A 14,503-nucleotide genomic window follows, 5' to 3' on the forward strand; every position below is an offset into this window, starting at 1 on the left:
TCAGTGGAAGCCGCCCGCCGTGAGGAGCGCGATCAGCTGGTCCCTGAGGCGTCGGGTTGTCTCCAAACTGTGGCCACCGCTGAGGAAGTCGTCCATGTAGAGGTCGTTCTCAGCGGCCTCTCGGGCGAGTGGGAAGCGGGCGCCCTCGTCGGCGCAGAGCTGTCTGATGGTCCGGAGGGCCAGGTACGGTGCGCAGGTCTCGCCGTAAGTGACGGTTTGCAGCGCGTAGTGGTGAGCGGGGGAGTCTGCGTCCTGGCTCCACAGCACTCTCTGGAGGTGGACGTCCTCTGGCCTCACGCGGATCTGGCGGAACATCATCTGGATGTCCGCGCAAAAGGCGTAACGGTGCAGCCTCCACCTAGTGAGCACGGTGGTCACGTGCCCTTGTAGCTTCGGCCCGGCGTGCAGCGCGTCGTTCAGGCTGTATCCGGAGGATGTGGGTCTCGAGGCGTTGAAGACGACGCGCAGTTTCCGTCCTCGATCGTGATGTTGCCAGATTCCGTGATGCGGGATGTAGACGGCCGGTCCTTGATGTGCGGTGAGCTCCTCGGCAGTGAGACGCCGCATGTGCCCGAGGTTCTCATACTCGGCCATGAACTCGTGGTAGCGGCCCGACAGTTCCTGGTCCCGCTGCATCCGGCGGTGCATCGAGGCGAGGGCGGAACGAGCCTGGCTCAGGCTCTCCCCGAGGAGAGCGACACGTTCCGGTCGTAGCGGGAGGGCTACGGTGTAGCGCCCTGTGGGGTCTCGGCTGCATCCTCGAGCGAACGCTGCCTCGCACTCGACGTCGGCGGTGGAGATCCTTCTCGTCTGGGGTACCTCCTCCAGAGACCAGAATTTCTGGACGAGGCCGAGGAGGCGCTCGTGGCCGGTCGCTGGGCCCGGGATGGACAGGGTGGCGCAAGACAGGGCAACGCCCTGGTCGGCCTGTCGAGCGGCGGCCGCGCGCCCGGTGAGCGTCCAGCCTAACACAGTGTTCTGGGCCAGAAGCGGGCCGTAGCTCCGAACGCCCGATTGGATGATCCGGCCGTAGGCGTCCGCACCGATGACAATATCAATTCCGGCCGGACGGTCGAATTGAGGGTCGGCGAGGGGCAACTCTCCCCGCGGATCCGGACGTGGCTTCTCGATGGCTCCGGAAGGGGTGACGATTCCAACATCTCTCAGGACGAGCACCTCAATGCGGATTAGTCGGTCGCCGGAGGGGGATCTGAGGTGCAGCATCGTCTGGTGTCTCGCCGAGTCCATGGCAGGGCCGGCGACTCCGACAACGTCGACTCGGACGCGGCGCAGCCTGCAGCCGAGTCTGCGGGCGAGGGTGAGGCTCAGGAGGGTTACCTCGGAGCAGGAGTCCAAGAGTGCTCTGCCCGGCACCGGCGGTGAGCCGTCGCTGCTGGCCTGGACGACGGCAGTGGGAAGGAGGGACAGTCATAACTGTTCCTCTTCCCTCGCCGAGACCTCTGGACAGGCTCGGGTGACGGCGGCCTGGACGCGGGGGGCCTTTGGCGCGGGATCCTCGTCCTCGTCGCGGTCAGCGGGACGTCTGGCCGGCCGGCCTGCTCCTTCGTGGATGAGGGTGTGGTGGGCCCCAGAGCAGCTTCTGCAAGTCCCATTTGACGGGCAGGTCCTGGCCGAGTGCGAGCCACTCAAGCAGTTGAAGCAGAGGCCGCGGTCCGAGACGAATCTCCTCCTTTCCTCAGGCGTCAGGCCGCGGAAGGTCAGACAATGGCCAATATAGTGAGCCTCCTTGCAGGCTGGGCATCCGCTCCGCTTGAGGCCAGTGGTGTGGGCCCGCACATGTCGGCCGCTCGGCTGGCGTCCCTGGCTCTGGTCGGCCTTGCGGGATGCGTCGGATGCGCTGGCCGATTGAGGGAGGGCGGAGGTCGGGGGGTACAGCGACCGCAACGTCCGGAACCGCCGCTGGAGGAACTCTCCCAGCTGTTCGAAGGTCGGCTCGCTGGTTTTCTCCTCTCTCTCCTCCTCCCAGACTCTTCGGGTGGCAGGGTCCATGGCTCGGCTGCCGAGATGGACGAACCAGTCGTCCCAACTGCCGACTGGCCGGCCGAGCTTCTCCGGCGATTCCTTGGCGAGCGGTGCGAGGTGGAGTAGGGCGTCGAGGTGGTCTCGCACGCGCAGCTTTGGCTGGTCGAAACGGCTGCAGAGGGCCTCCCAGGCCGTGGAGTAGTCGTGTCCTGACGACTTGAAGTCCCTGATTGCCTCGGCCGCCGCGCCGTCGAGATTCGTCTTGAGAAACAGCATCTTCGTGGCATCTCCCAGGCTGGTGTTGGAGTGCACGATGTCGATGAAGAGGTCCTTGAATGACTCCCACTCTTCGTCGAGGCCTCCGAACCGAGGTAGGGTGATGCGGGGAAGCTGGGCCAAGGCGACGTTTCCTCCGTCGTGAATGTCAAGGCCTCCGGTAGCGCTGGATGAGGGGGTCGAGGCGGGGCTCGGTGACCCGATCTCCGATGCGAATAGACGATCCCGGAGGTCGATGAGGTTCCCCTTGATTGAGGAGTACAGGTCCTTGGCGACGAAGTAGCGGTTGCTGACGCGGTAGGCGTCTGCGTCGTCCTCGGTCGAGGTCAGGAGGCGGACGTGATTGTCGCAGAAGTTGGCCCAGTATCCCTCCACGAGCTGGAGCCGCGTCTGGAGTATCCCCATTGTCCATTGATCGGCTGGGGAGCCGCGGACCCTATCCGCCGTCTGTCGCAGCACTTCAAATAGTGCTTCCTGGATGGCAGTGAGACTTATCTGGAAGATGATGAGGGTTTAGAGACCGCATGGCGCGGAGGAGGTGGACGGAGTCGCCGTCTGTCGGCCAGGGTCGGGCGTCCGACGCTCCGGCTCAGCGCGCGTTCTCCGGCTCCTCCGCTCAGGGGTGTCGGCCGGACGCGTGTCGTCGCCGTCGGCGCGGCGACGGGACGTGCGTCCGCGACGACCGAGAGCCACAGCCGTGATGCGGCTGGGGGGCCGTTCGAGGGGGGGGGTCAAGCGTCGACCGGGGCTCGCGGAGCCCTGGTAGGGCGACGACGGCGCGTTGGCGTCGGCGAGACCCGGTGTCGTCGGCGTCGACGGCGCGTCGGTGCCGGCGAGGCGTCACTGCTGTCGGAGGCGGCCATCTTGAACGCCGCTTGGAGTCGCCGTCGTCCACCCGGGGCACCGCCGCCGAGCTCGACGTGGCCACCGGGTCCTCGCCGACGCACGCGGTCGGTCCCAGCCGGGCCTCGAAGGTCCAGCCTCCCTCGACCCGTCTCATGCGCGTCGCTGGCGGTCGCCCTGCCAGGACGCTCGTCTGCCGACAGCTGAGCTGGCCGGGGCGAGTCGAAGCCGGGGCTGAGGCGAGCGCGCCTCGCCTCTGGGCCGCGCCTGAAGTCGCGGCGATGCCGGGCTTCGGTCCAGGCGCGGCCGCCCGCCGTTAGGCCGACGTTCAGCCCAAATTAAATGGGGTACCTACCTCGATTGCTGTCCGGTATCCGGCTCGAAGGACCAAAATGTTGAAGCGCTGCCGCGGGAGCTGAGGATGTAATTCCGTCGGGAATGAGACGACACAGATACAATATTCTTTTTTGAAGGCTTTATTGGCTACACTCGCAGTAACAGAACAGGCGAAGGAAGAACAAAGTCGTGTTGAAAAGAAAGTTCTGACGGTGGAGAGCGCAGGTCAATGCTGGCCGAAAAGCTCCAAGTAAACAGAGCTTAGCAACGGCGGTGACGTTATTCAGGAGAAGGGGCTTCAGTCTTGCCCCCACTTCAGGTCCTGCGTCGTTGTCTCCTCGTCGGAGGATAGAGGAAAGGGGGAGCCTGACTCGAGCCGCGCGAGGCCGGGCAACTCGACCAAACAAGTACTATGAAACAATACATGTCAGCGAAACCTATAATACGCGGATATAAGTGCTGGACTCGCGCAGATGAGTCTGGTTACGTATGCCAGTTTCAAATCTATACTAGAAAAGCAGACAACACAGAAAAACAATTGGGAACAAGAGTTGTAAAAGACCTTACACGAGAACTTGTTGATAGCAATCATCACGTATATTTCAATAATTTTTTTACTGGGGTGGAACTTCTTTCATCACTGAAAGAAGATAAAATAAGCGCATGTGGCACGGTTCGGCAGAATCGTTCTGGTCTACCAACGAATATCAATGATAAAAAATCAACAAAAAAAATGGACATAGGAGAATATAAATTTATGACTACCAAGACAGGTCTTACCTGGATCAAGTGGATGTATAAGAAACCAGTTTATTTTCTATCCAACTTTCACGATGCATCTGAAGTTACTACTGTAAATCGTAGACAAAAATATGGCTCTCTAAAATGTGTCAATTGTCCTGTTGTTTCTTCAGATTATAATAAGCACATGGGTTATGTAGATTATGCTGATCGACTTATTTCAGTTTATAAAAATGATCGTAAATCTAAAAAGTGGTGGTTTGGAATATTTTGACATTTTCTCGATCTAACAATAAGTAATACATATATTTTGTACAGAGAAAAACATATAAAACCAACGTTGAATTTGAAAAAATTTCGATTAAATTTAGTAGAACAAATGGTAGGATACAAAATTCCAACTGCCAAAGGTCGAAAGCGCAAATCTGACCATTCGGAAGATTTTCGTTACCAGAAACCACAAGTTTCTTTAGAGAAAAGACGCAATCAAGCTGCTCATATGCCTGATTCTATTCAAAGCGCAAAACGATGTGTTCATTGCAGTACAAGAAAGGATCAAAGGAGAACAAAGTGGAAATGTATGACTTGTGATGTACCATTGTGTCTTTTGCAAGATAGAAATTGTTTCCAAAATTACCACACTTAGGTAAAGAATAATGCTTACTTTTTCATAACTTCATGGGCGAAATCAAAAGAAATACATAAAAAATAGTTTGAATAATTCTAAAAAATGAATAAAATACTAAAAAAATTACTAAATTACTACTAAAATACTAAAAAAAGAATAAAAAAACAAAAAAATAACAAAAAACAAAAAAAAAAACAAAAAACCAAAAACAAAAAAAAACAAAAAAAATGGAGCTAGTACTCTTTTACGTCGTCGTCGTTAGCTCTGGGTTACGCAAAAAAAGAGTAAATTTTCAAAAGTCCCTAATATTTTAACCACTGTTTATGTCGTAGTATTCGTTATATTAGATCTACAATGATGAACTATAAAAAAAATTAACAGATTAGTAATCAGCAACCGCAAAAACCCTTGGGTAGTGATTTTTAAGCTTGTACATCTAATTTATCGAAAATTCCCGAGCCGCCATCTTGAATCCGTCATTTTGAATCAATAATTTCTGCATTCCGACTTCATATTCGTAATCAGCGACCCCGAAAACCCCTTAGTAACAATTTTTAAGTAGATACATATATTTTTTGGAAATTTTGGTACCGCCATTTTGAATTCGCCATCTTGAATTAAAAATTTCGAAATTATGACTTCAGATTCGTGAATAGCGACCCCGAAAACCCCTGAGTAGGAATTTTCAAGTAAAACCACTGAATAGAAAAATATGTGCAACAAAGGGTTAACTGGAAAAATTTTTCAATCACAATTAATTCATAACAAAAGCCAACTGTATAATGAACATGAAAACTTTACTTATATCGCGCAAAATACTAAAGAAATATGATTGTTTAAAAAATTAAAAAAGTTCAAATAAAAAAATACTAAACAGAACAAAAGTATACAATGGAATCAATGCTTTTCTTGAAATGGACGAAAATTCATGCATAGCACCTGGCGTAACTTAAAAAAGAGATAGAATAACAAAAAGAAAACGTTATCTAACGGACACGGTAGATAATATTCATAATAAATTTTTGCAAATGGAACAATTAAAAATATCTAGATCTACATTTTATCAACTTCAACTTTTCTGCATTTTGAAAAAAAAAATTTTAGCATAAGATACATGTATATGTAAGCAACAGGCAAATTTCAATTTTCTTTTGCAAATATAGATATACTTCAAAAATTATTTCATCTAATAGTGTATATTAATTCCTTAACAAATTTGTTTGTGATACTGGAAATATAAAAGTATGTACAGGGAATGCAAAAGATGTGGAAAGCGAATAGTCAAAGATAATAAAAATAATTTTAAAACAATCTATTATAAATGGGTGACTACAAAATTTACTACGGAAGTTTTTGATTACAAAAAAAATCTACACGATGAACCGGAGTGTTTTTCTTTTTGTAGTGCATCAGATATTTTGAAAAATAATGCTGCTGCTGTTTGGGCTTATTTACAACCAGTATTAGAACTAGTAAAGTTTACTGTACCAAATGTTCATACGATTTATATACGAAATGATGGACCGACAACACAATATAAATAAGATCAATTTTCAATTATTTACACATTATTGTGAGAATTTATAATTGCACATTCTTCTATTTGCAATTGAAGGATGCATTGTAGAACTTTTCTACTCCAGGACATGGAAAAAGCAGCGCAGATGCCAATGATGGTATAGTTAAAAAATTGTGTGATCAATATGTTCAAGCTGGAAGCGATATCACATCAGTAGATGATGTTATGTTTACAGTTAATAAATTTGCAGAAAAAAAGTCAAAATATATCAAATCTTACTTACTCATATAGAAGCTATAGATAAAATTGTTCAGACAAAGTTAAAATCAGCTCTAAATTCCAAGAAAATCTTTCAATTACAATGAAGCGAAAACAATTAAAAACATTATTTCTCAATTACCTCTCGTACAGTTCTTGTTTCAACAGACTTTCACGAAAACATTATTTACTGTAACCATCCAAATGGAATTTAGTTGATCCCAAATCAAAGCAAATGAAGAAACGAAAACGTAAAAATGTAAGTAAAAAAATATCGATCCGGAAAGTCTCACGTGTTCGGAAAAAATAAATTACTCCTCGTAAGTGTAGTGTTTACGTCTCACGTGTCCGGGCTTAGCCCAATATATTTTCGCACCAACGCGAAAATACAACATCAAAGAAAACAACCATGAACACCATGACACCCACAACTCAGAATCAACAACTAAATGTCATACCAACGTTTTCATTCGACTCCTCCACCTCCAGCTACGCATCAATTACGCAAAAAGACCAAACTCCAAAAAGAGATCAAGGTCTCCTTATGGACTGCATCGGCGAACTGACCCTTACAGATTACACGTGTGCCATAGGAGATATTGTACAACCAAAAAACATACTATTCGCATCGAGAATATCCAAAAACCGAATCTGTATTTACCTGGCCAATAAGGAACTAGTACACGACATCACAGATAAATTCCAAACTATCAACATAGGCGAACAGGTAATACCAATCAGACCATTAGTAAGTATATACAAGAGAATCATATTATCTAATGTCTGCCCAAGCATCTCAAATCATGTCATCGAAAATATTCTTGATAAATTAAAAGTTACCAGGGGCTCCCCGGTAATACCACTGAAAGCTACAATTGTCAAAACCGGATACGAACACGTGGGTAGTTGGCGTAAACAAGCTTACATTAAACCCGAAGACATTAAAAAAATACCCGAGCTCTTTAAAATTTATTATGAAGGAGTCAACTACTTCATATACGCCAGCACAGACTCAATCAAATGCTTTTCATGCAATCAAGATGCTGAAACTATTATCGATAATAGTCCAACTACCAACGAATCCACTGCTACTAATGCGTCAATTAACTTCACACCAGCAATGAAAAGACAACGCTCTGAAACTAGCTCCAACGAATCTCCAAAAGCAACCACCCAAAACCCATCCGAGCAATATATAAAAGAAACACACAAACATAAACGGAAACCCAGCAACCCAAACTTATCTAAATCAGATAACATTACTGCAACAAAATCTTCCTCCAAAAAAGAAAAAAATATCTACCAAGACTATGACTCACAAGAAAACATTAACGATGAGCTTGATATTAAACTATACAACATCAAAGACTATCTCAACACTGCTGAAGTTCTTCTCAACTACGACGAATTCAAAAGTCTTCTTGAAAAAACACATAATGTCAAAAAACCCATAGAAATAATAAAACAATACACGGACGACTTAGAAAAATTTAAAAAATTTATTCGAGAGGATGTATTCCAAAACGTTCGAAACTCTAGCATTAAAAACCGCTGCACCAGATTATTGAAAAGTATAGATCTACCAAACACGAACCTCACTCCCACCCCGACACCAACCAATTCAGACTCCGACTCAGACCTTGCATAACTATAAAATGGTGAAAATTATCCAATGGAACCTTAACAGTCTAGCACACCAACTGAATTACCTACAAATCCTTATACACAAAGAAAATGCAGACATTATCTGCTTACAAGAAACAAATCTCAAAGGCAACGACAAATCGAATATAAAAAAATATACAAGCTACAATAAAAACAGACACGACTGTATAAATGCCAGTGGAGGAGTATGTATATATATAAAAGAAAATTATTATAGCCAAGAAATAACATTAAACACCGAATTAGAAGCAGTCGCCATACAAACCCTCATCAACAATAAGCTAATCACCATGTGCAACATATATCTGAGCGACAAATATAATCTACATAACCTCGTAAATCAACTACCTACACCTTATATACTTCTAGGAGACTTTAACAGCCACAACACTCTATGGGGCTCAAATAAAACCGACAAAAGAGGAACCATAATAGAAAACATAATAACATATAACAACATAGACTTTCTCAACGATGGCACACCAACATACTGCAACGCTTCCTCCGGAAACCCCAGTTCAATCGACCTAACTCTCTGTAGCAGCAACATAACACTATATCTAAACTGGGAAGTACTAGACTACTTATACGGAAGTGACCATTTCCCCATAATTGCAACACTTTTTCCTACCAATAACACAGAGCTAGAAATCAATCATCACAGGTGGAAATTCTATAAAGCCGACTGGGGAAAATATAAAGAAATTACCAACTCCAAAATCAACGAACTTGAATCACTACTCAATGACAACTCTCGAAAGATCAACTCCAATATCAACCAAATAATAGATAAATTTAAAGAAATCATTCTACAAGCAGCAGTAAACGAAAGCATTCCCACTAGCAAAAAAAACTCCAAAATACAACACAACGTGTTGGAATGAAGAGTGCGAAACCGCTGTCAAAGACGCAAAACGAGCTTTCAACATTTGGAAAAGGAAAAACACTCTAAGCAATCAAATAGAACACAAACGCTTAAAAGCCATAGCCAAAAGAACAATTAAACAAAACAAAACAAAGTCATGGTTAGAATATCTGAAATCGATGAACTATCAACTACCCCTGAACGAATTATGGAAAAAAATCAAATCAATAGAAGGCTTTTGCTTTTGCACACAACAATCTATAATAATTAAAGAAAACAACACAATAATAAATAACTCATACGAAGTGTCAAACATACTAGCCGAACAATTCGCTGACGCAGCAAGCGACTCCAACCTCACACATGAATTTTTACTATATAAAAACGCACAAAATCCCCTAGTAACTCCACAAGAAACCACAAACAACAACACTATCAACAATAAAATCACATATCGAGAACTAAAGTCGATACTAGAACTCAGCAAAAACACAAGTCCGGGGCCTGACTCTATTCCGAACATATTTCTTAAACAACTTCCATACAGACCTCGCAAATGCCTACTACGAATTTACAACTTAATTTGGACAGAAAAACAATTTCCCGACGAATGGAAACGAGCTATCGTTATTCCTGTATTGAAACCTAACAAAAACAAATATGAAAAAAACAGCTACAGACCTATTGCTCTAACATGCTGCATGTGCAAGATTCTAGAGAAAATAGTGAACAAGAGACTAAAATGGTATTTAGAAACGAATAACCTCCTAAACAAAGCCCAAAGTGGATTCAGAGAGAATTGCAGCACATCAGACTGCCTCGTAACACTGGAATCCAACATTTACGAATCTTTCGCACTAAAACACTACCTATTAACAATTTGCCTCGATATGAATAAAGCTTACGATCTACTATGGCGCCGCAAAATTCTCCAAACCTTCATTGACTTCAAAATTACAGGCCCTATATTTTACTTTATACAAAACTTTCTCACCAACAGAAGCATTCAAGTCCGAATCCACAACACACTATCGGAAGCAGTCCCAATAGAGAACGGAATACCGCAAGGCTCAGTTATTAGCGTAACTCTATTTCTCATCACTCTAAACGACATATTCCAACACATAAATGCTCCAATTCAGTGCACTACATTTGCAGACGACATTACCCTATTTTTAGAAGGAAAAAACATTAATACCAGCGTTAAAATCATGCAAAGTGGACTTAACAAGCTAAAGGAATTCGCAAACACGTCCGGATTCCAATTCTCACCCACAAAATGCCAAGCAATTTTATTTCAGAAACACGGAAACAACCAAGACATTAAATTACATATCGGAAAGGAACTCATACAAGTAGTCAACGAAGTAAAGATATTAGGCCTTATTTTCGATAAGAAGCTATCATGGAATTCTCATTTATCTTATCTAAAAAACCAATGCATCCGGAGAATGAACTTATTGAAAACACTATCAGCAAGAAACTGGGGAGCAAACCAACAAATAATCAAGAACACATATAAAGCTATAATCTAATCTAAACTAGATTACGGCTGCGTTGCTTACGAATCTGCAAATAAAAACTCACTAAATAGACTAAATGTATTACTACATGAAAGTATGAGATTAGCAACAGGAGCCTACAGGACTAGCCATGTAATCAGCATTCTCAGCGAAAGTAATATTCTCCCATTACACCTCAGACGTAAAAAAACAATCATGAATTATGTAATAAAAATTCTACACTCACAAAAAAACCAAGCATACCCTCTCCTCTTCAAAAACCGTAGTATTTACGACGATAACAAACCCAATCAAAAAAAACCGTTCTATTACCGAGCTTACAAACATCTCGCAAGTTATGGAATATTCTACGATCAATTCCTTCCATATATAATCTCACATTCAAACCAAACTCCTATGTTATAGGAAGATGAACTAACAACAGATCTATCTAATCACACAAGACAAGAACACTGCAACCACTCACAACCCACCTCAAACATCAACCACATATATACCGAGATCATTCCCTCAAACAACACTATTGGCGCAGCCGCCATTTTACCTAGCCAAGAAAAATTAATAATTAAACTCCCAAAATACTATGGACTTCAAGCAGCTCACGAAACCTTGATCCTGCACACACTAAACAATATCAACCTCACCATAAGAACAGTAATACATACAACAGCTGCAAAACTTATCAAACAACTCCAAAGCACTCATTCACAAAATACAATCATACAACATATAAATAAGATATTGAAAAACACAAAGAATAAAATAGGAATACAACTAATAAAAGTTAATGAAAACACACATACACAAAAAGCAGAATCCCTGACCAGCCAAGTAACACACGCCAATGAGGTAAAAATAAACAAAATAATTGGTCTCAAAATGATCAACCACAAAATTAACAGCGAAAACAACGCCAACTGGACAAATAGCACCAACAACAGTTCACTAAAAAAACTAAAAAAAGACGTTTTTCAAACAAATCCTGCAAACAATTTCAACAGAAGAGAACAAATTATAATAACCAGGCTCCGAATCGGACACACATCAATGACTCACCAACACATACTAAACAAATTGGAACCCCCGATATGTGAAAAATGTTCAACAAGAATTAACACTGAGCACATACTAATACAATGCTCAAAATATAAAAACGAACGCAAAAAGCACAAATTATTGAATGATATAACAAGCCTACTCAATAACCCAGATCAATGCAAAAAAGCTATAAAATATCTACAAGAAACCCAACTAATAAGCAAACTATAATAAAAAAAAAAAATTTCAATACACCACCGTAAACACCAGTTTGTATCCATCATATCAACAAAAATATCCTACAATATAGATTCAAACAAACACACATGTACCACAATCTTGTATTTAATTAATTTCAACTCTACTGAACAAACCAATTTATATAACTCTATAACAGAGTATCAATGTACCAATGTCGCTAATACCCATTAAGGGGGATGCGACTGTAAATAAATAAATAAAAAAAATAAATAAAATAAAATAAAAAAAAAAATTGAGTTCATCATTTAATTAGTAATTGAATTATTAGGTTAATATTATTAATTAGTTAATATTGTTAATTAGTTATGCAATTAAATAAATAAATATGATTCGTTACAGAAAATGATTTGCACACCATTTGTCCAATATCTTTACCCATTAAAATAATGTTTGCATTGATTTCCATGCGCGTGAAATCAAATTTATAAAAAAAATCATAATATGGTTAAATATGCAGTTTTACAATAAAATATCACGAAATATGGTAATTAATGGCCTATATTTTCTAATACTATTAATTATATACTAAGCCAAAAAATATGATATTTTAAGATATGCTTTCAATTAAAAAAAAAATTTTTTTTAGTATAGAAATTCAAGTTTTTAGGATTTACTCATATATAAGGTTGTATAAACGTTTAAATAAACATAGAATTAATATGTCTGAGCAATATTTGAAAAACATATAGGCAGTAGAGAATGTCTCCAATAATTGATGAACGGCGTTTAGTAAACTTTCAGTAACGTTTAGTCAGCTCAAAGAGCTACTAGCCAATGTTAATTTCGGAACGTCCAAATAATGTTCTGTTTGGAATAAGCTTGGATAATTTTCTCTACTCTAGTATTTCATTACAAACATTTGTCGAACGTTCTATAAACGCTGTGACCAGTTGAGTTGGGGTTAAGGGATCAGTATACACGAAATTCAAACATTTTATAAATACTTAATGAGTTGAATCGAATTATAGATTTGATATACGTTTATCACACATCTTATAAATATTTGGTTAGCTTTCTCGCCTCGTTGGTTGTGTGATAGACTTTTTTCGAACGTTTTTTAACTGATTTTAGATTATTCATATGACTGTTATTCCACAATAGATTCTATACGAACGTTTTGAATTTGACTACTCAAGTTAAAATAAATACAGGTTTTGAAGTTATCGTCAAAATTTCGCGTAATCAGAATGGTCAGTCGGAAAAGAAATATTTTTTTATTGTACTAAGTATATTTGCAATAAGATAATAAGTAAATGTTATTGCTTTATGAGATATGTACATGGAATTCGGAAGAATACTCCAATAAGTATTTTACCCTCCTGAAAATAGAGCATAAGATCTTGAGTAAGAACTTGCGTTAGAAATTGTTTAAGGAATACCATGAAAACTGATGCAAAAATTATTATGCAAGACCTATCGGTGGGTTTTCAACGCAAGAACTTGTGTAAGAAATTGTGTAAGAACTTGACTACTATTTAATTAAAAAAATTATTTTGATTATTACTTGAAAATAATTGATTATTTTATTTATGATTTTAAGGTTTTACGCTTGGGCCAATAATCAAGCATAATCGCTATACATATAATATAACGTTTCCTAAAAATTATCTAAAAATTATCCGGCAATCTAGAACTTATGGGATAGAGCATGTTAACGCACTGACTGATTTCTCTTATATAATTACCAATCATAATTTTGCTTGCTAGTTACAAGCAACTATACGAAATCAATGAACTATTTTCAAATCCATCTGCCTATGCATCTATAAACTAGTCCAAGAAATAGATTTGATTTTATTAGATCATTTATGTTTAGATAAATGACGTATTCGAAATTAGTACATTGATTTCCTATAGCTGCTTATAATAATTTTTGTAAAACGTTATATTATATGTATAGCAATTATCTTTGATTATCAGCACAAGCGTAGAACATTAAAATCATAAATAAAATAGTCAATTATTGTAAAATAATGATGAAAATGATTTTTTTAATTAAATAGTCATCAAGTTTATACGTAATTTTTTACGCAAGTTCTTACGTCGAAAATCCACCGACAGGTCTTGCTCTATTTTTAAGAGGGTATCTTTGTTTTAGAATGTATAAAAAAATTAGGATTTATTTATTCGTTCATTAATTTATGTTTTTTCTGGTATTTATGATGGTTGTTTTAAAAAGATTGCTTAATAAGTTTATTTGAGTGGCTTAGTAATCTGATGATATTTTTTGCGTAAAAATTTTTCATATAAACTGTTGGAACCTGTAGGTCATTTCAGATGATATCGTTTGGGACGAACCATAGGGCCCGTACGATAATACGTCCCATGTAGAAAAATTCGCTTACGTTTGAATAGAACTTTTGTGTATTTGAGTATACAAAAATTGGATTAGATATTGGCTTTAGTCGGTAGAATAAAAACGAACAATAAAAAAGTAATTACATTTTAATAATTTTTTTAGTAAGTAGAAAGTTTTATGAAAATAACTTAATTTTCATAACCTTACTTATACATTTAATGCTTACATATAAGTAAAAAATTAATGTTATTAGTAAAACATCTCCATA

The 14,503-nt window shown here is 40.8% G+C and overlaps 2 protein-coding genes across 2 annotated transcripts; both read right to left on the minus strand.

Annotated features, from left to right (window-relative positions):
* LOC131667537 (uncharacterized) lies at positions 1 to 1,248 on the minus strand. Its single transcript, XM_058941005.1, has one exon. The coding sequence runs from the start codon at positions 1,246 to 1,248 to the stop codon at positions 1 to 3; it is 1,248 nt and encodes a 415-aa protein (XP_058796988.1).
* Positions 1,249 to 1,428: 180 nt separating this feature from the next.
* LOC131667538 (uncharacterized) lies at positions 1,429 to 2,664 on the minus strand. Its single transcript, XM_058941006.1, has one exon. The coding sequence runs from the start codon at positions 2,662 to 2,664 to the stop codon at positions 1,429 to 1,431; it is 1,236 nt and encodes a 411-aa protein (XP_058796989.1).
* Between the last annotated feature and the right edge of the window lie 11,839 nt (positions 2,665 to 14,503).

The sequence above is a fragment of the Phymastichus coffea genome, unplaced genomic scaffold (genome assembly GCF_024137745.1).
Source record: "Phymastichus coffea isolate CEN01 unplaced genomic scaffold, Cenicafe_Pcof_1.1 PCOF00067, whole genome shotgun sequence".
In the NCBI taxonomy this organism is placed as follows: domain Eukaryota; kingdom Metazoa; phylum Arthropoda; class Insecta; order Hymenoptera; family Eulophidae; genus Phymastichus; species Phymastichus coffea.